Source organism: Nyctibius grandis, chromosome 1 (assembly GCF_013368605.1).
Source record: "Nyctibius grandis isolate bNycGra1 chromosome 1, bNycGra1.pri, whole genome shotgun sequence".
In the NCBI taxonomy this organism is placed as follows: Eukaryota; Metazoa; Chordata; class Aves; order Nyctibiiformes; family Nyctibiidae; genus Nyctibius; species Nyctibius grandis.
In genome coordinates, this window is record NC_090658.1 from 55,742,216 (window position 1) to 55,764,591 (window position 22,376).

General features: G+C 39.1%; 1 protein-coding gene across 3 annotated transcripts in view; it reads right to left on the reverse strand.

Moving 5' to 3' along the window:
* Window positions 1-22,376, reverse strand: part of GRM1 (glutamate metabotropic receptor 1) — a 220,941-nt gene that overhangs the window by 39,877 nt on the left and 158,688 nt on the right. For all 3 annotated transcript variants that reach the window (XM_068395764.1, XM_068395779.1, XM_068395773.1), the window contains exons 4-6: window positions 11,936-12,182; window positions 5,734-5,902; window positions 3,749-3,875 (exon numbers count right to left, since the gene is read on the reverse strand). In XM_068395764.1, the coding sequence (XP_068251865.1) occupies window positions 3,749-3,875; window positions 5,734-5,902; window positions 11,936-12,182 (543 nt within the window). The remainder of the gene's footprint in view (window positions 1-3,748; window positions 3,876-5,733; window positions 5,903-11,935; window positions 12,183-22,376) is intronic.

Here is a 22,376-nt window from a genome sequence, read left to right on the forward strand (position 1 = left end):
CCGGGCTGACTTAACTACAGGTAATGCTGTCTACTTAACTACAGGTAATGATGTTGCAGGTACCTGTAACATCAAAACCAATTGAAATTACAGTATGTGCAACTGGAGGTCTTATTTTATAAAGGAAAGGAATTCTGTTTTGCTCAAAGTGGTCTGTTCAACACTCAGATAGGTGAGGAAACCCATTCTTCCAACCAGTATTTTTATGGTGAAATAAGATGGAAAAGCTTTTTATCAGAAGTGGGAACCTCTGACCATTGGTGGCAGAAGCCCTGAGTGGAAGTTGGTTCCTTCTTTGATTTAATATAAGACTAAGAATCAGAAGCTCCTGCTCATTGATTAATACATGCAAACCTCTTCTTAAACAAGAAGCCAGTCTGTGGTTGCTGGAAAGGTTGTTTCAATGTGGGCTTTAAGCTTAGCAACACCAAGCCATACTCGTTCCATCTTAAAACAATATTTTCAGAGCCTTAGCCCTGATTCAGCATAGTAGTTAAGCCTATCGATTGCTTTAAGCTTATCCTGTGTAAGGACTTAGAAATCTGTTTCGTTAAATCAGTGTAATTCCTGCGTACCAGTAAGCCCCAAGAGCCACATATGCTACAAACATTGCAAAAAGCTTATATCAGCAAACAGTTGTTAGCTGTCAGCACCTGTAAAGGTGGGTCATTTCCCAGCTAGGAGAAATTGGGCTAGGGAACCTTGTTGAGACTGGGGGAGGATACCCAGGAAAGGGTGTACTTACAGGTTTAAAAAAAAAGAAATGCCACAAAAATCCTCCCAAAAACCCGCTACAACTAACCCAAACCTCAAAAAATCAAGAGAATTAGTGGCAAAAGCCTCAGTTAGAAGTTTCTAGCAAAAAGCTGGTAGCTTTCATCTACTGTTTTTTTCTGCACTTTAACCATGAATCATTTCCTAGAGCAGAAGGCTATTCGATTTTTAAATTTTTTTTAAAAAATTATATTCATACTGCAAGGCCAATAAGACAATACAGGATGTTTTCTGAGGTCATTAACACATCTCAGGTAACTGATGGCCCCAAACCTTTATGATCCATTTCATAATAGCTCTGTAAAACTTCCTGTCCTATCTTGTTTTATTGCTTATTTAAGATGATTTATGTAAACTGGGTTTACTAGCTTGACATTCATTCTTCTTATATTAGATTCTGATACTATAAAAGATATCTCTTCTTCTTGGCACAGGGCCTTAAGATAGTGGTTTTAGTGACTATTTGTCAGGTCAGGTTTTTAGCACCTGTGGTAAGAAATCCTTTGTGCCTGTTGACTCCACTTCACTGAACACATATTTAGGGAAAGCAATCTAAAAAAAAATTGTACATTTAAAAATAAAATTAAAATGTCAGGAAAGGATTGCTGAGCAACAGAGACTGATTTCAAATAGAGAGAAAGAGCACCTTGAAAAGCATGTCTTAGGAAATGGGTTAGTATGAGCTTCACGTTTTTTGAAGGAACTAAGGCTTTGAGAGCCTCCATCTGCGATGGAAAATGGGACTAAAACTGCATACATGTTTAGTATTTAAGATTTAAGGCAAAGGGAAAAACAATCTGAAATGTGAGATGTTAATGTCTGTCTGTGTCTAGGTGCTATGGTGACTAGCAGGGTATGAATACAACACACAAAAGCAAGCTATAAAAACACATTTGATGGGAGAAATCTTGGCAAGAAAAGAGAATTCCAAAATAAATGGTATCAATGGTGACTCCCACAAAATTCAAGGGCCTGACTTTATCTAGCTCAGTCTCCCTTTTCTAAAGGTTAGGGTGGCATCAGCTTCTCTTCACAACTTTTTACTTTGTGAGGTTAAAAAAAAGTTTATTTCCTCAATATGACAGAATGAAGAAGCTGTGCAGGAGCAGACTGCCATTTATGTTCTCTAGGAAATCAGTTGATGGCTATGCTGTTATTTAGCTGATGCTACTGTGATTTTAGAACAGCAGCAGTCCAGTCTCCTTGCTGAGAAGAAACACAAATCAGCAGGTCATCTACTGGTTTCATTAAAAGTTAATAGATTGCAACATGCCTCTGAGATTTTTTCCATCACTGATGTTTTCCTCAACTCCTTTCAAGCAGTGCCTGTCATTTTGACATGTCCCCTTCAATTTTGGGCAGCTGGTAGCACTGAACCATATTCGCTCAAGTGCACATTGATCTCTCACTGTGTTCTTGTTCTGCCTTATTGATTAAGAAGTCCCAATTTTCTTCCCTGAATAGTAGATACAAACAATTCTGCAAACCTCCAGGACTAATAGAACCTTGTTGTCTATGGACATCTGCTTTAAAATTAGCAGACATGGTGGCCTAGGAGGTGGGAATTGAATATGAGCTTTTCCAGTGGTCAGGGCATTTATGAAGGGTGCTGTGGATTTTCTGGCGTCTAGTGATACAAGACAGTTTTCCACAACTGGGACCCTTACAGAAGGTATTTTTCAAGAACTCCTCTTCCTACAACACACTTAAATGAAACTTGAAGGAACTGAATGATCACTGAGATTTCTGTTTCCTGACAAATCTGTTTGAAGTAGCTTCAGTTGCTCATCAGCGAGAGGAGGTGGGGGCAGGGAGTTTGAGGTGAGAGATATGGGATATAGACAGATACACACACATCTGGGACATGACCACAGTTTATTTTCCACAGAAAGCCAAGATAGACAATGGGTCAAGTTTCCCAGTTTATTGTGATTAATAATATATTGTTAGTTGGAGAAGTGGCCAGCTTTCCTTCTCAAAATAAATCCTCTGAAAGCTCACTTGGCGTCAGTGACTACCTTAACAGTATCTCTTGGAACTATTTAATCAAGGTTTGAGTACTTCCTCTATGTGTTAAATGCTGCACAAACATCTAGTTGCCAGCCAGACATATTAAAGGACAAAGATGTGATAAGTTGCACATTTGATCTTCAGCTAGGTAGTCAGATTGTTTTTCTGACTAGGAATGATGCCCTGCTGAATACTGGCAGCCAAGATTTGCAGATGTGGCATGGGGCAGAGGTGCCAGTAGCCTTTTAGAGCGATACAAAGCAAACCCCAAGGTCAAGGTGGCGCTTCTCAGTGCATTAAATTTATTTTATTGGGGTAATGGTTACTGCAAAGCCCAGAGCAGGTGTGGAGGTTGACCTTGATAGGTACAAAATAACAGAAAGATGCCATAGCATACAACTCATCCAAAGCATATACACAGGGGAGACCAATTCTAGCTGTTTCCCTTTCTTCTGCCAGCTTTTCTTAGGATTTTGTTGATGTTCCTCTTGCTGGCGGGTGCAGTGAGAATGATCTTTATACCAAAGGAAAGTCTGGTAGTCAGTTACTGAATGGCCTGAAATCCGAGACAAAGTATTACTAATTGCATGGTACAACGATCAGAAAGAGTATCGAGTCAATCTGACAAGCATACATTTAGCTCTTTAGCACTGCTAAAATTGCAGCAAATGCTGCTAAGTTCATTAGTAGTCTTAACAGCTTTATCAATGCTTATGCTGACTGAAGGTGAAGAACAGACAGACTATGTCATTTCTTCTTGGTATAAATTTTGCCGTCTTTATGGTCACTGCTGTTGAACTGAGCCAAAAGATATAGCATGTTTCATTCACCCTAAACTGCACTGGGATATGTGTTTAAGTATGTACCTTTAGTATCTCTGCATGCTGTCACCTTACTCTCCACCACACACTGTTCTCCTTGTGCCCTGTAAAATAAGAGTGTATTTGGAGGGACACATCCCTACCTGTCAGGTCAGCATTTGGCCACCAGCCAAGCTCACAGGCTTTGCATGTGAATTCGTCCTGAACAAATTCATTCTCCTTGCAAGCAGTGCAAATCCAGCAGCAACTCACTTCTCCTTTCCTGATCACCTGGAATGCAAAATACATCCTCAGCTATGATCCTCAGTAAGACAACACAGAAACGCCCCCAGCAAACAGATACCAATTGCACTGTTTAAAATATGACAGGATTCCTGTGTACAGCACATTTCAAACAACTAGAAAGCGTGAATCCTGATTCTGTATCTACCCCTGCGTATTAAAATTTGTGCTTAGGAGTTCAAGGATAAGCTCTGGGGACAATTTGTTTTGGGGGGAGCAGTTCTGAGTTAAAAGCACATAACCATTTTCCCTTTTGTACAGAGGCATAGTGAGTGTCATATTTTCAATCAAACTTGAGAAGAGGCTTAATCTGAGAGATGGTTCAGGTCAGGACAAGTAGCTCAGCCTACGCTTAATATCTATTGCATAGTAAAAAGCAGTAAACAAAGTCAAAGGTTAGAACAGAGTGATTCATGCATATACATATACATATATATATACACAAGCACATGCATACACACATAAATTCCAGTTTACATGGAAGTCTCTTTGGGGCTCATTACACTAGTTTAAACAGTAATTCAAATAAGAGCAAATTAAAAAACACACTGCTGAAAGGATCTAATGGGTCCTAGTAGAAAATAAAATCCATATGTGGTGACCGAGAGCACGTTTTGGAACAGCTCTTTTGGAGACAAATGTCCCTGAAAGCTGTATCTTTCTCTGCTGTGAAGGCTGCTAAGTGTAATCATCCAATGTTGAAAAGGTGGTTTCCTCATCTTGACTCCTAGTTTCATTACGCTGAGGTTGAAAGAAAGATTAAGGCTATCTCCAGCTCATGGGGCTCCAGCAAAGACTCTGCCTCTCTTTGCCAGAAAGGAGGAATCCAGCCTTCTCTCCAGGATCTTCCTATCCATCTATATGCAGAGCTAAGTGCAGTAGTGAAATACAAAATGTTTGTTTTATTGAATGATGGCTTTGTGGTCTTTTTTTGTTAACATTTCCTCCTGCAGTCTGTGGAGAGAGTCCAATAGACTTCAATGGGAGCTGAAGCTGGCATTTTGTATGCATGATGTTTACATATACACACATACACAAACTGCACAATCTCAAAAACAGGAAAAAAGATGTTTCGGAGGGGAGTAAATACCGATAATATTTCCCCTCCAAGATTGTTGGAGTATGTCACTATGCCTTTGCCAAATCATCAATCACTTATTGCTTAGAGCAACAATATATAATTAAAAAGCTGCAAATGTGCTTATTAAATGAAATTAGAAAGGAAGGTCTGCTCTAAGGTGATTTTCCTGAAAGGGCTTTATGCCATTTTAAACTTACTGCATCCATACCGTTTTGATAGTGGTGAAACATGTCTTTATGTCATCCAGACATGGCAGGTGGCAAATTATTTGTAGCTTGATACAAGTGCTACTGTTTGGTAAACAAAGAGTGGTTTCATTTGTGTTTCCATACCTCCTGTTGTGAACATGAGACACAAATAGGCTTTTTTTTTTTAATCCTTTTTCTTGCAGGTGTTATTGCTGGAACAAAATACTGGATTCCCGTGGGTCATGTTATGTTCAGGATCAGCCCCCAAATGAATCACAGCCACTGAAAGTTGTAGGCAATGACTAAGTGAAAATCTTGTTGTTTCTTGCATAAGATGAAATTCAAATCCTGTCACACTAGAAGATTCTGCATCACTACAAAGGGCAATTTTAGAAAATATGGGCCTGTATATGGGATTGTAAGAGTAAGATGTTAATCTTGGAATCTTTCTATATTTTTGGCTTCCCTGAAGAAAAGGAAGCCCTATCCCTTGGCTTGAAAGAAGGTTGCTTGGGTTTAGGGAAAAAACACTGACTGGTTATTCACATTTCCATAACAGAAAGTATCGGAGGCACACCTTGATCTGGCCCTTCAAGCAAGGCTCGCTGCACACTGATCGGACCATTCCACTCTTGTTCATCTGTATCCTGTAGTCATCGATGTTTAGCACGCCCTCATGCCAGGTCCCAATGAGGACATAGTCGTAGCGATTGTGCTCTATGTACTGCAGGTTCATGATGTCATACCTGCAAGGGAAAAAAGAGAAGGCGAGTCACTGTCCTGCAACACGAAGGGTAAAAATTGACCTTGCCCTTCTCCTTCTGTCTCCCTAAATATTCATGTCATCCTTCAACACCAGGGACTAGAGTTTCATGGAAACACCAAATACTGTAGGATTTGCAGTAGAACCACAGGAACTGACAGCTCTGATTGATTGACACACAATTACTGATTGCCTGCCCTGCTTACATAAAACTATGGGTAAAAATTGTGTGTCCAGGAAGAACTGCGTGTCAAAGACAGCAAGCTCTATTAAAGATGTACATGTAGGAACTATCTGCATGGTGTATTTTTCAGCCATTTTTCAAGATGTCTTTAACATTTGCTTGGTGCCTACATACAGGTTGGTTGCAGTATAGCCCCTGCTGAGGGCTCAAAAGTAATCAGTAGAAATGCTCAAACTAACTGAACTGGTGTGCCATAAGTTAACTGTAAGCACTAGTTCAACTATTTATATCACCCAGCCCAGTGAGACTGTCAGAAAAAGTTAGCAGCCTAGGCACAAAATTTACTTCCCCGCCCTAGAGAGAACTTCCCAGGGCTAATTAATGTAAAGGAGGCATAAAACACTGCTATAATAAACATTCAGCTTCCCTGCCTCCATCATTGCTCTCCATGTGTTGGGCCTGATGTGTGCATATCCTTTACTGCTAATTATTCTGCTCCTCCTTTAATCCACAGAATGTGGCTTGTGCAAAGCAGTGATTGAATGTGGTGACTTCTTAGTAGGAAATAAGCAAAAATGGGAGAATGAATACTGGAGAGTGCACAGAGAGGAAGAACCACAAGAGGCTGGACCTACAGACACGCCTCTTAAGATGCGAAGGGGGAGGGCTTTGTTTAAAAATGGCCGAGAGAGAGGGCTGTGAACCAGAAATCAGCACTGGAGCTGAAAATCACAAACATCTTCTGTTTTCCAAGCCTGGGAGTTACTGTCTTGTTTTTCTCTACTGGATTGTCTCAGTCTCTGGGTAAAAAACAAATCGTTCGTTTACAATGAGTGTTGCTAATCTGTATATGCATTAGGAATGAAAGGTAAGCAAAGTATGAGCCATAAATAAAACAGGGATGCTTGGTTCTGGGCAAAGAGAGACATATCTATTTCTTTCTTTTCCGTGCTGTGGTTCGAACATGCAAAATTTCCACTCCCTCTGCATTTCACAGATGAAAGAGGTGCTAGAATTACTTTCAAGATGTCTATTTTTCTTAATTGAGTCTTTGGGATCTCTCTAGTTGCAAATATGCAACTAGACATTGCAAATATGCATGCCAGACAATGTCAGTGCCGCTGCAGAGCTCCACTGAATCACTTGGGAAAAGGGACTCCTGCCGCTGAGTTCAATGGAGCTCCAAGCAGGAGGCAGCTCATTGGTTGGCAATTGGCTACTAATTGAGGACTTGCTTAGAAAGGGGGTAAATTTCAAATTCAGTAGGAAAAAACACTTTCTCATACTCCAGCTCTTGTAAAGGAAGAACATAAAAAAAGGAATGCTGTTTTCAGGATTGTGAAGAATCAGGATAGCAACAAGCAATAAGAGCCAGGCACTTTATAATGTAGACTCAACAGACACGAATAAAATTGAGCAGGAATGTACATGTCTCTTCCTAGCAAGAAGAACCTGCTCGGATTTTAGTGTGACCTTGGATTAGACTGATACAAAATCAGTTACTCTGGGCTGGAAAATGAATTCAGGAATGGGAATAAAAGATTACTAAAAACCTCACATTCCCTTAATGGATTTTTTGAGCCTGCACAGATTGTTTTCATTTTTGCAAAAATATATTACAAGACACAGAGTGCCATTAATGCAATATCAATGAAGTGTTGGCAGTTTCAGGTATATGATTTTAGGTTGAAAACCATTCTTATGTTTTCTTATAGTACTGTTCCCTTTTCTATCAGTTATCTGTCAAAAAACAAAGTATGCAGACTAGAAGCTCTTACACAGTCTTGCATATGACAAGTTGTAGTGCAATGTTTGCAGCTTTGATATCCAGCTTGAATTTTAAGTGGAGAAATGTAGCCTAACAAATACACTTGGTATATGGAGATGTGCACAAGTTCTTTATCCTTTTTTTCTTTTCCTTAATGAAAAATTTCTGCTTTAAGTAAGGATGAGTTCAGTGCTGAAATACCTCCCCCCATCCCCTCGCTCACACATGTACAGCTTTAACAGTTTTGGGCTGTGTCCAAGCTAAAAAGTATTATTCCAAAAGGAGTAGGTTTGACAAAAGTTGTGAAGGTCTAAGAGAGTGAGGTCCATGGAGGCAGCTGGATTTCACACACATATGGCAGCATTTACAGAAGCCATGGAAACATTCTGCACATAAGAAAATGAACCTTTCTTTTAATATAAGGGCAAGCTCTCCAGTATATTGGGAAATGATGTGACCAAATAGGTGGTGTCATCTGAACAAGTTACTTGTGAGGTGAGCCAGACCGTGAGCCAGCTGGTCACAGGCACACTCTTACTCTGGTTAGTGTGAGACAGCTGAAGTTACCTTTTTCCATAATACCAGACTAGCAGTAAGGTTTGCTGTCCTGGAAGGGAGAATGGAAAACAGCAATGGTGAACAATGCTGGGGTGTAACTGGCCAAAACCACCGCTCACAGAGTCAAACTCCAAAACAACCACGTATATTTGACACACATTCCTCTATATACCATGTGAGTTTGAATTCTTTGCATTATGCATTTGATAATTTACTTGAAGCATTGGAGTTGATAGAGTTGCCATTTCTGAAGCCAGAACAGCTACTGGAGATTTTTAAGTAGAGAGACTTATAGGTGTCTTGGACTCTGTGCAAGTCTAGTTAGGGTAAAACAAACAACAATGTTTCTGTTAGCTTGTAAACCTCAGCATTTCTCCACACATCAGAGGTCCATTGTAGGGGCTGAAATTTCTCCTGCCCATTATCACATAAAGTTTTATGGTCAGAGGCCTACGTAAATTTTTTGTCCTAGAGAGGTAAGTTTCTTCATACCTGCCATAAGCTTAAGTAGGCAGTTACCCTAGAATAGACAAGAGCTCGAAATTGATCTGTCCCCTGCCCCTTGCACAGGCCCAGAGAAGGATGTGGTGTTGACTACTGCATCCCTCACACCTTCTCCAGCCATTTCTGGGAATTTGAGTGATATGATTACTATTGAGAAAGGAAATGGGAGGTACTCAATGAAAGTAAAAAGTTCAGCAATTTTACCAGCATGTTCTTAATGACAGTACATACAGCTGTTGATTTTCCAGAGCTACATCCACATCATTTTTCCTGGAGGCAGTGCAGTCAGATAAGTGACTGCATTTGTGCCCTTCTGTTTAAGCTCTTCTTCACATTTCTGCATAAAAGCTCTTCAAAGAAAAGATTCTGCACAGAAGAAATAAACCTTTGAAAAAGTGCTTAATGTTTTCTAATCTCATTTTGACAAAAGCTTGAAACCATGAATTGAGCCTGAGATGGAAGAAGAGTTATATCTAAACAAATGATTAAGGTTTGACGAAGCTGTAAGGGGTTCAAACCAGGAAATTATGTGAGTGTCAGGCAAACATAACTACAAGCATCTCTATCTGCTCTACCCATGATGATTGTAACTAGGAGCTTGTGAGAGTCAATTGCTCAAAGAACCTCAGAGATTTTGAAAATAAAGTATGAGGAAGGTTGCTGTCATCTAAGAAAGAATATTGATTTATTCCATCTCGTAAAGTCGATTTGTTCACATGATATGGTAACATAATATCAAAAAACTTTTTACATGTTTGTGTGACATTCTTGTACTGGCATAGAAAAGCTAAAAAACTAGGAAATTCCAGCTCTGCCTCTCTCTGCTGTACTTAGGTGTTGTATGTGGTGTTTAGCTTTTCATTTTGCTGAGGTACAAAAGCTCTTTTGGGTATAGATACAGTGGTATTGCCTGCTCGCTCATCCACAAAGCTTTTCCATGTGGAGCTGTGGAAACACTAGGGCTAATCTGGAGCTAAATACTATTCTGCATGGGCATAAACTACTGCTGGCACACAAAGATCTGACAGACTGCACAGATCACATTTCATATAAACATCATCATTCTCTGATACGATATTGCCCATGTCATAAATGCCACAGGTTTATACAAGGATTACGGCATGAAAAACAGAAAGATTAATTGAACTTTCTTGCCCAAACTGGCTAACACCAGCTGTGAAAATATAAATGAGGAATAACAAAAAAAACCCTACCTAAAATAACCCATCAAAATCTAAATATGCCAGGGAATCAAGAGAAATGACCTTGTTATAGATCAAAATGATGGATGGAATAAATTCTATCATCCTGATCTATTCAGAGAAAATCCTGATATAAACCCTCCTGTATTCTGAATTCAGGAACTGTTCATTCCAATTCTATGCTTGGTAGTTGAAGAACTACTCTGAAGTGACAAGACAATAAATAATATTGGGGGTAAAATTGGAAAATTACACCTAAACTTCAAACCAAATAACTAACAGGCAGACAATGCAGCATATGCAAAACTGGAGTAGTGCTTTTAGGGAGAAAAATAGTGTGTAATACACTTAAAGCTACACTAAGCAGTAATTTTTCTGTGTTATCTAAATGATACATGCAAAGATTTGATTTATGGATTTGTGTCACTAAGTATGTGTTTGACTGTAAGGGAATTGCTTGCCTCTACTTTCAAAGTCTGACCTAGCTTGTCTATATCTTTGACTAAAAAAACCTGAAGTATACAATGCTTAACAAGAAAATCAAACCAACCAGCTTTTTATTACTATTTAAATGTAACAAGCTGTTTAAATGTATATACTATTTAAATATAACAAGCAATGCAAGCAGCAAATGGTAAAAAACTTGGTCAGTTTCGCTAATAAAGGTTAGTAATAGAAGAGTTGCTTTAAGGCCTCTATGTCTTCCGAACAGTCTTTGGAGGCATACGCCAGATTGCAAACTCTTTTTTTTCCACTCTCTTTGTGCAGAGTTGGCACTCAGATGCATTTATGCAATAAGCCCAAAGATGGAGTGAGAGAGTCTTCTATAACACTTTAATAACTCAGTAGGGAAACTAACTTCAATGAATTAACCCCTGAGTAGGTTTCAGTTAATAATGGATTGTGTACTTCAGCAGCTGAATTAACCTTATTTATTAAAAAAAAATCAAAAATAAATCCATCTGGGAGGTGTCACAGTTAAAATAGTTGGACAGAGCCCACAGAACTAAATGAAGATGAAATGGTTTCTGTCAGCTGGCTCCCGTAAGAGAAACAAAAGTGATGTTCAAGTCCACAAAGTTGCTGTCTCACCCATTGCTTGGGTACGTACTGTGACTGCTAGGCAGGGGTAGACAGTAGCAGTTACCACAGCTGGAATTTACCAGACCCCAAATGAGTGAAACACAGCACCTGCTGGCAAAAAAAAAATTATTTGTCCTGCTCTACTCATACCTGTCTTTAAACTCTGGGACAGCTGATCTGATTTGGAGTGAAACAAGTTAAGGAGAGCACACAGGAGCTCACCAAGAGAACTAAAATACTCTCTGGCAAGGATGCAGCGCTATGTCTGGGGGGCACTTGGAGCAGCAGAGCTCCAGTTGGAAAAGGATGTGCTCTACAGCCCTACCTTCAAAACGTTAGCAAGCAAATGCTTCATTAAATTCCAGTCATTTGTATTAGGCTTTATACATATTAAAACCCTGGTGCTGAACCCCAGTGGTACCTCAGACACTAAAAGTCTGTGAGATACAAGGGTTGTCCTCACCTGAAACACTAGAAATTTTACAGGCTGTATGGTAATTCCTGTCCCAATATGAGCTGGAGCTAACAATGTATCATGTGTTACCAGTGTTATTCCTGCCTATTAGTAAAACTAATCCAGACAGCTCCATTTATGTTTCACAGCATGCATGCTATATGCTTCAGCAAAACAGCCAAAGAAATCTCCATCGCCAAACCCAGCAACATTTGCACTTCCCAACATCTGGTTTAATTAGTTGAGATGAAAAATCTCTTTACCTTCCAGGGGCATCTCCCTTTTCATCAAACCAAACTTCTTCTCCAGAAACACCAATGAATGAGGACTTGAGGAGGAACTCCAAGAGCTTGCTGCCATCAATTGGCTTCATAGCATCACACAGCCCAACATGTCCAGGGCAAAGGGAATGATGCATATTTTGTAGCCCATGAGCCATAGCATATATAGCATTGATGACAAATCCCATTTTACTGTCCTGCACATAATTTTCTTCTAGGCTCTCGTTTCCTACAATAGTAACAAAAAAAGTGCTGTTATAAACAAAGAAGAAATAACATGAAAATATGAAAAAGTAATGAGATGTAAAAAGGGATTTTCTTATTTCTCTTATAAAGCTTTAGAAGCATAAACAAGGTGCCAGACTGGTATTTTAATTAAATTAAAAAAAAAACCAACCTTTTTTTTCCCAGAAATCTTTAATTCATTGAAAGTGAAATGTCTCATGAGAAAGCACCAGTTTAATCAAATTGTCAGCTTTAATATGTTCTTTTTGGAATTTTTGCTTGTCATTCCCCAGTGTTATTTATGCCAAGAAGGGTCAAACAGCCCAGCATCAGAATTATGTATTTCAGCTAGAACAATTTTTAAAAGCAATTTCCTTGTAAATTTGACTTTTTGTCACATTTGAAGATTTTTTTTTTTAAATCTCATTTTTTGAGGGCTGAGATAGCAATGTCCCTTTCAGTGTTAATAAGCAAACAACCTAGACCAGCATCACTTCTCAAGTTATCAGAACTAATCATTTTAGCTACAAGTAGTAGTAGCTATGCCAATTTGGGATTGCTAATGAAGTTTGTCAAATGAAGTTTGTGACACTAAAAGACTTTTTATGCAGCTGCAGCATGAGCAGACGTTGAAGTCTCTGTCCATTGATCAGAAAACAGCGTGGCAGTGAAGGTTTTCCCCATGTGTAGGTTTTAGCTCTGATCAGCTGATGTGCAGGCACTGTCAGAGGGTACCATTTGCAGTTGCATTTCACATCAGACCCCACTCAGTGCTGACCCTGAGCCACAGTGGACCTGAACTGCAGGACTCCTGAGGGAGCTGGAAGTAAGAAACCTCTCTGTTTTGTTTCTTTCCTCCTGAGTCATTCTATCACAATATGCTCCAAACTGCAAGATGCTTTTATCTGTAGACCTCCCACGTCGCTTGGTGTTTAACAGGCATTTGCAAACCAGTCTCTGTTACTTTGTCTAAGTAACACCTTTTCTACACTGGGGAAGCAGGATGTGTGAGAGACTAGGTGTTAACTGACACTTCTCAAATCCAGGTTGGAGAAGATAGTTGTCATTTTAATATGAAGAAAAGAGGAAAATCTACAAGTTCAATGAAACTTTCAAGTTAAAACATAGTTCCTTCCCCTAATGCAGATATGATACGGCTTTCAAATCAAATCATGAAGACCATGAAGCCTTGGAAAAGGCTCTGATTTGGTAGGTGTTCTCAGCTCATTTGCCCTACAACTCAGAAACGTCAACTGGGGATTCATTAGGATAGCAGAGATCCCCAGAGCTTGTATGTCTAGGCTTCTTTCTCTGGGTCTTCCTCGCACAGGACATTCATTGCAACTGAGCAAGAAAGTCTTGCTTCAGTAACTGTTTTCCAGATGAGCTGAACATAGCAAACAGTTGTGATGGTAAATTAAAAAAGCCTTGTGAAAATATCATAATCTGAATGAATGAGTTCATGTGCTCCTCTCACTGCCAGACATTCACCATCATCACCACCAAGCAAGGAGCAGCTGGAGAAATATTTCCCAGAGGCAACATATCTGCCACTTTCTTTGCAGGAGAAGGTTCATAGCTCCCATTCAAATAGCATCAAACCAATGCCACTCAGATCCATGTTCAGAAAACAGAAAGAATATAAATCTTACATGTAAATTGATGGAATATTTACCCAGGGTAGCAAGGAGTATGCCACTACATGTACCCTCACTTATGTACTGCATACAGTACATATGGCACGGTCTAGACACCTGTTGCCCGAATATGGTAATGTGCGGTCTGTATATGCCATCTCTAGGTGTGTTTTATCTGCTGATTAGTCCCTTAGGATTAACACAGTGTGAATTTATCACTGATTCTGCTTTCTTGTAGGTAGAAAATGAATGTGTTCTCCATCTCTATGTGAAAGAGAGGTGGAAAGCCCCTGAGCTCAACACAGTAGTCCTCTCTTGTGAAGCTTCTAGGCAGCAAGTCACAGAAGAGATCACAAAATGACTGATAGGGCACAGCACTCACTATCAACTGTTTTTTGCCTGAGAGTTTATCTCAGATACCTCCTTAATTTCTCAATTAGTTAAAAAAAAAGGAACATAAACAGCAGTGACACTTGCAGGAGATAATGATAGTATCCATATGCATTTCCTGAGGCAAGCGTTCATGTGGCTCCCAGAGGCAGAAAATTAAATGTAACAGAACTTGTCAATGTTTTAAAAAGAGGCCATTTCCCTCAAGTATGTATTAACTTAGCAAAGCATGTTTTTGGTTTCTCATATTTCAATATAATATGCATACCTCCAAAGAGAATAAACATTTGGTGATGGGAGGATTTGCTTTTGACTAATTAGAAGTGAACATCTAGCTTACATTGAGGGTCCCAGCATATAGTCCCACACTGCAGAGGTGACTACCTTAATGTCACCTATCGAAATAATTGTACTGTAGTGGAAAGCAACACATGAAATATCATATGGTAATGAATTGTCTACAGATCAGTAACATAAACATCCCTATATGTAAATATGATATTTTCCAGTAAATCCAGTATGAGAAGTCATGCTTTACCTAAACTTCCTACAGCCAAAATCCATTTTATTTCATTTTCATCATTATAAGTCATTGATATACTTAGGCATTTGAGCTTGTAAAAATTCACTTATGGCAATCAGTAAGAAATGTGTGGGTTTTTTTAAAACAAATAAAATCATGTAATTATGTTCAGCCAGAGACAAAACAGAAGCAATCAATGTTCAATTAAGTTTTCGTAGGACAGCTTTTCAATAAATGCAAGAACTATATTGTTTGTTATGAGGCTTCTCTGTAAAGTTTCCTCAGTAGGTCTTTGAAATGTAGCAAAGGGCAAAGCAGAACTCTGGACCATGAAACTTTTATTTTTTCTTCCTCTCTCATCCTTTGGAAAAAATACCATTGATCTACAAAGACTAATTTGAACACTAGGGTTTATTAACATCAAAAACAGAAAAGTATTTTGATTGGTTTAGTGTTTTTTTTTTTTCCCATTTTAGGGACCTTAGCTTTCACTAAGCAAAGAAAAATTGTAAGCTATGTGAGTACTGGATTAATTGAAGTCATTCAAATTAGGCTGTTACTTTTTTGAATGACCTTGAAGAATTCAAGTGTCCTAAATTTCATACTTAGCTATTTTTGTATTGGATGCAATGCAAATCTTACTTTACTAATTTCATTTTAACAGTTTCTCAATAGTTTGGGTCATTTTTTCTTATTACAGTTTTAATTTTAGTCTTCGTTTCTATCAGTCAATCTTAAAGCTGAAAAAGGAAGAGGATATATACAAACATACACTACTAAAATAAAAAAATGAACAAAAAAAAACCCCAAACAGCACACTCTGGCTGCACACAACTGAAAAATGCTCCCAACACTGCTAAAAGTAATACCAAGTAGAGGAGGAAGGAAGAGAAGACAGACCAAAATTTCATGAAACTCACTGTGAGCCTTTCCTGTTACCATAATGTGCCGCACATCTACTTAATATTAGCTTCAGCTAGGTACTTAGAAGAACCTGAATGTAAAGCAACCATGAATTTAGTCTAGTGCTTTTGCTGTGAAGTCAGTGTGAGGCTAACAGGGTTCTCGAGAGCAGAGCAGGTACTTGTGCAAATCCCACTTGACAAACTGAAATTAAGAAAAACTACACCGTCAGAATTATGGCTAGAAATGAGTTAACTTTCATGTATAAAGATAGAAAAAGTCTATGTTAATATTCAATAAGAAATTAAGCACAAACGATTACTCATTTGCAGTGCTCAGAAAGGCTAGGGCAAGAAGGAATTTGGGATGGAAAGAAATGTGAAAACATTTTGGTTGGCGAATCTGATCAATACCTAGCCAGTTTGTAAATTTTGAACAAACACACACATTTGATAAAGAACACAGTCTGTTCACAGATGACTCCTGATTAGAATAAAAAGCCAAAATCTGTTGAATAAAATTCTTGTAAATGATAATGTTTCATCTGGAATAGGCAGATAGTTTTATGGTTTGTTACTGTCATCTGCTGAATATTCAAGATCACATAAAAAGAGATTTTGTTGTCTTGGTCCAGTTAGCAACTATTATGAGAGCTATTATCTTTTCTGGTGGTCCTGACAGAGGTCTGAAGTTCTTAGAAATTGTAGATACCACCTTCTTTATTTGTAGCGGTCCTTCCCGGGATTGATATGCTTCATGGGTAGGCCATATGAGATTTTAGCTTTGTTGTGAGTTACAACATAGAATCGTAGAATCATAGAATGGTTTGGGTTGGAAGGGACCTTAAAGATCATCTAGTTCCACCCCCCTTGATGGTTATATTCAATATGAGTGCTCATTTAAGCAAAAACATTATTCTGGAAGCAAAATCAAAGCTAAATTTCACTGGGAAGATGAAATAAAAGAAATCTCCCATACTTGGGCTGCGTGTGTAACAACTTGGCACAAAGCCATGCCAAAGAGTAAAGAGGGCTCCCCCCACAAAATGCCAGGTGGCACTGCAGGGGTTATACCATACTGGTAGAACAGTACCCAGGCTCACAGCAAATGTGCATATGCATTGCAGAAATCATGGAGGCAGAATTCTATGCTCTTCTTCAGTCCCAACATACACCACCTTAACCACAGGGTGGTCAAACCCTGTAACAGGCTTCATAGAGAGGTGGTCAATGCCCCAAGCCTGTCAGTGTTTGAGAGACATTTGGACAATGCCCATAATAACATGCTTTAACTTTTGGTCAGCCCTGAAGTGGTCAGGCAGTTGGACTAGATGGTCATTGTAGGTCCCATCCCACTGAACTGAATTTAAAAAAAAAAACAACGAAAGAACCCCCAACAACTCTGAGCAAACGTGCCCATCTTGCTCTGCATGAGTTTGTGTGGACATGTGCTAGTGACATAGCATGTCCTTGGTAAACAATGGAAGTCACATATCTTGCAGTGTCTCATGTTAGAGATCTGACAAACTCTGACCACAACAAATTTCCATTATAGGTTCTTGCAAGGAGCAGGGCAGAAGGCCAACGTGCTGAACTGATCAGTCGTTTCACATCTGGGTCCCTAAAGGTTATTTAACTAAAGATTAATTTTGCAACTAAATGACACATGAAAGGTGACGAACAGACTTAGCTTACTGTGATTTCAGTGGAATTTTAGGTATTTGGCTTCTTAGAAAAATGAGAGCACTTTTATTTGGATGCTTAATGTCTCTAAACATAATTAGTATAATGATGGTGTGTTCAAAACCTGTGCACTAACTGGCTTTTTCTCTTCATATCACCTACTTAATAACAACTGCATTCTGTTCATTAATATTGTATGGCTGAATGAAATCCTCACCTCTTGATGGTATAAAGAGGACTTTTGTTCACACCACTGCACTCATTATGCCAAATAAGTCACAGGCAACAAGTCAGATTAGTAAAAGTCAGTTTTTCTATATGAAAACATCCAAACACTCATCTCTTTCAGCCCACAATTAAATATACAGCTACAAGAATTTCTGAAGTTGTAATTTCAGAAGTAACTGCCTGTTTTCCAGGCTATTCCAGCTTTATCTGACTGCCTGTGAGGGAAAGGCCAGGCAATGTTATCTGGTGACCAGAACAAGCAATTGTGGATCAGGGCTGCAGGCTTCACTTGTTGTGGGCTGTCTCAATGACCTTGCTGTCTCTATGTGCAAGCTAATGTGACTGCAAATAATTTGTGGAAAAATGATATTTTTGTGTGTGTGTTTTACCAAGCCAAAAGAGGGTCAGAAAAAAGAGGCTTTGTTTCAATCTCAATTAAAAAACAATTTGTAATTTTCATGAGACAGAATGATAGGCTGAAAAATTTTCTACAGACCATAATAAATGCTTCATTCAACCTACACAAATAATACCATCATGGTAAATTATTGTTTCTTGTATGGCTTCTGCTCCCAGGAAACCAGTTATACCATTTTCAAACAAAAGCATCCATATGTGTAATGGTTACTCCTTCACTTCCTACTTTGATGTCTGCATCTTTGCAGCAGGGAGGCAAGTTCAAGAGGCAGCTAGATACACTGAAAGAGATGAGAGATAGCACATATAGGGAGGATGGTAGAAGACCTATCAAAAAGACACAAGATAAAACGGGTAACTCAATGCCCATTGTATGTGAACTATTTGTTCGACTGGATGAAGCTCCACTACTTGTCAGGTAAGGGTGAGGAAGGATGTATTACTTAAGTAAAGGGATCTTTCCTTAACTGCCCCCTGAGCATCATGTCATCAGTCTATAGAAAATAATACACCAGTCTCTGTAGGACTGCAAGTTGCTCTGCCTTTTGGCAAGAAGAGAGGAAGCAGAGCTTTCACTGGGGCAGCTAAAAGGAGGGAATATCTTACAATATGCAGGTTCTATGCCAGATTTCAAAACACACTGATAACCATTTGACATCTTACAGTACTCATGAAGCAATAAATGGAGTTCACAGGGCTTCAGACTTCATTTTCAGGATGTCATTAAATCAGAAAGGCTTCACTTCCATTCTTCAAATGGTTTTTATTTCCCCAAGCAAAGAGATTCAATTCATGCAATTATATTTGATGTATTTTTCCATGAAAAGCTAGGATACAATTAGTTACCAGTTGCGATACCCTGCTATTTTCTTTCTGAGCATGGAGAACTCTACGGGTCTCCCAGATACTGCTGCTTTGTTACAACTGGTGAATGTTGCTTTTTAATTGGGATTAATGTACTTTATTCTTGTATAAAACTACAGAGAGAGGTGAAAGCCATTCAAAAGCTGAGCATTCAGCAGAAGACCCTCAAAAATTTGCACTAGAATTCTCTAAGTCATTAACAGGATGCCGACTGCAGCAATATTTGTATCTAATTATTTTCACTAGCGAAGCTGGTCAAATAACTAATGAATCTTCTTCTCCTGGAATAAAGTTGATATTGAATTTAAAAGGATTTGGGTTTTTTTTACTTACTTTTACCAACATATCTTTCACAGATATCAACTCAATGGCTAAAGGAAACTGAAACAGGAATTCAGCCGTCAAGGCACTGATTCTCCTTCATTTCAAATGTCTAACACTTGAACTTTAGATTAGTCCCCTTTTCAGATATACTATACACCACCAGTGTCTTCAGTTTCCTTGTCTGTTTTTTGTGAGGATGACACATTACTCTTCAGTGTTCAGAAAGAAGTGTCTTTCCCTGTGTGTCAGAAGCAGTGGGGAAAGATTTTAATTAAATTTACTTTCTTGGTTCTCCATATCATGTTATGTAAGCACATTAAGGCTTTAAGAGCTTAGTGTCAAAGCCTCCGGAATGAGGTTGGCATACACAAATACAACAGTGCCACAGCGAAGCTGAAATATTATGAGGAGAAATGACTGCACAAGCTGCTGACTCACTCATTAATCAGATGCAGGGAGAGTCTGAGTCACTAGGCACTGGGCAGGAGAAAGGGGACTGAGCAGTGCTGCCAGCCCTGCGCCAAGTCTGGACTCTCAGGTCCAGCCCATCCACCGCACGACTTGGGAGCAAAACAAAAGGAAACTGATCTCCAACTGCTCCTGTATTTCCCAGTCTGCAAACTTTGCTTAGCAGACACAGTCTGAAGCTCACTCCCCTTCCTGTCCTTTCTGCCTCTCCCCATGGACATTTAGACTCACACAACTGTATGATTCCAAGAAAAGTAGATTTAAGATGTAAACACCAAGAGACAATGCACATAACTCAGGCTCACACTGTGGGAGATGACAAAGCTGTGTTCAAATGTGCCTGTGCCCAAGAAAACAGAGCTTTCCTCTTATGTCTCCTTTCTGGTGACCCAAAGGAGCTAAGCAGAGGCTGGCTGCAGCTTCAAGTGATTGCAAAGATTGGGCATGCCTGATGTCTGTACATGACAGCGCTGAGGGGAGCAGACAGAGCACATCTGAGTGAGATATTATATATTCACAAACACTCCCAGCTGATGTGCAATGCTGCAGCCCCTCTCCGCCTTTGGAAGAGGCTAGAGGGAAGCTGGAGGCCTTTGCAGCAGCTGGCAGCGTGGCTTTGCCAGCACTGCGTCACTGGAGTGGGAGGCAGGTGAGTGCAAAACAGGCCTCTGGTGGAGAAAAAGTTCCTTTTCCCCTTCTCCATAAATCTGCATTGCCTGCTCTGTCTCTTGTGTTGGCTAGCAGTGAAAGAACGGACTCAAAGGGAAATAAAATGCACCACCTAAGGGCCAAGCTAACAGCACAGCCGTCTGCAAGCCAGCCACCCCCAGAGAGGGCTGTCTCTTCCTTCACTACACTGCCCCTGGCAAGGTGTAGCTCTGTGCCATCACAGGTTTGCAATCTACACAGATTGTCCCCACGCATTTGTAATTCCTATCAGTAAGAGCTGAAAGAAACTGATCACACAGCTGAAAAGTTGCAAGAATACATGTTCACATAAATTATTCATAGCAACAGGAAAAAGAGCAGGAAACTGGATAACAGGCAGAGAACTTTTTCTACAAGTTAATGTATATGGTGCATGCTGTTAGATGCAGGTCTGGAGAGATCCACTTATAGCAGATGTCTTGACAGAAGCTCATCAGCCTAATAAAGCTTCTATAGGGGATGACATTATGTCCTGAAGACTCTGTTTCTTCCCACTGGGCTAAAATCCTTCATAAGGAATTTTACTTAAGGAAAAAACTAGGATTTATGGCCCTACAAGTATGATTTGCTGAGATTCTTGCTCCTCTAAACAAGCCTGCAAGCTGGTATTTGAAACCTCTTCTGTACACATCCACTGCTATAAACTGTTAAAGTCTTCGCAGGAAATTTTAGCGTTGCTTCTCTTTGTTCCTAGTTTTTAGTGGAATGATCATGATGAAATAGCTCTGCAGTGAAGGCTGTTTTTTAATGAAATAGAAACTGAAGGATATACAGAGTATAGCTCAGTGCAGGGTAAAAAAACCATCTCTCTCCAAAACAAAAGGAAAGATCCACACCCATCATATTTGTATGTGTTCTTGCAATGCGATCAGCTTGAGAAAAACAATTCACAGAATGTCCACCAGTGAAGAAACATAACCAAAAGGTTAAGTTTTAAGGTTATTGATTGCCTCATTTTGGTTATTATCTTAATTCCCATCCTTTGGAATTAATAGACTGGAAAACAATAGAGGAAAATAACTGTCACTATTTGAGATAAATCAATTTCTGTATCTTGGACTCCCAGGCAAACACAGTTCAGTATCAGTTCAAATGGTTTGAAAAGAAACATGACTTTGTATTTATGTGTCATTCTTTTCATGGCTGCATTCATGCACCAAATTGGGACTATACTAACTGCCATAATGTCCATAAAATTATGAACGTTCATCATTATGCACCTTCCAGTGAAGATGTTTGGAATTAACTCCATCATGAAGAGAGTAAGCTGTAAAGATATTTAACCTACTTGATGATCATAAAAAAAATCAACATTTGGCCCTTCCAGCTTATGGAAATTCGTCCCCGAATAAAATACTGTGATCACATATTGAAAGACTCATGGAACTGACCAGGAATCTGGCATGGAATGACAGCAGCTTATGAGTACCTATGGTCAAATATCCAAACGTAATATTCAAGGCTTAAAACTAGACATCTGTAAAACTCTGCTTGTGATTCTGAACTTGGGGAATCCATCAAGCCGGAAGAGGTTTAGGCTTAAAAAAATCTACTCTTATTCAGATAGTTAGGATGTTAAATGACATATTCATTCTAGAAACAGGCAACATAGAAGATAGATAATCTGAAGTGATTCCAGTGCCTTTCTTAGAGAGTAATTATTATGAGAGCTTGACAAATAATGATGATGATTAATTTGTTTTTCTTAAAAGCTGGACTGTGTACAAACTGCCTGCAAAATGACCACAACATATTCTATCATTTATTTGAAATTATTATTTAACTTCTGCAGCAAGACATTATTTCTCAGCTCCTATTTTAATTAGAAATGAATATTTCATCTTATAAACAGGAATAAAATACGCCAGCTGATTTTTTTTTGTTCCTTGATTGAATAGTTTGTACATGTAATCAGCAGACACTGATTTCAAATCCCGATATAGCATTTGAAATCCATCTTATTATTTCATTAGCTGACTAAAATTTAATGCTGACAATGGCATTTGAACAGTCAAGTTCAGCTTTTGCATTTAAAGGACATAGGCAATAGCACA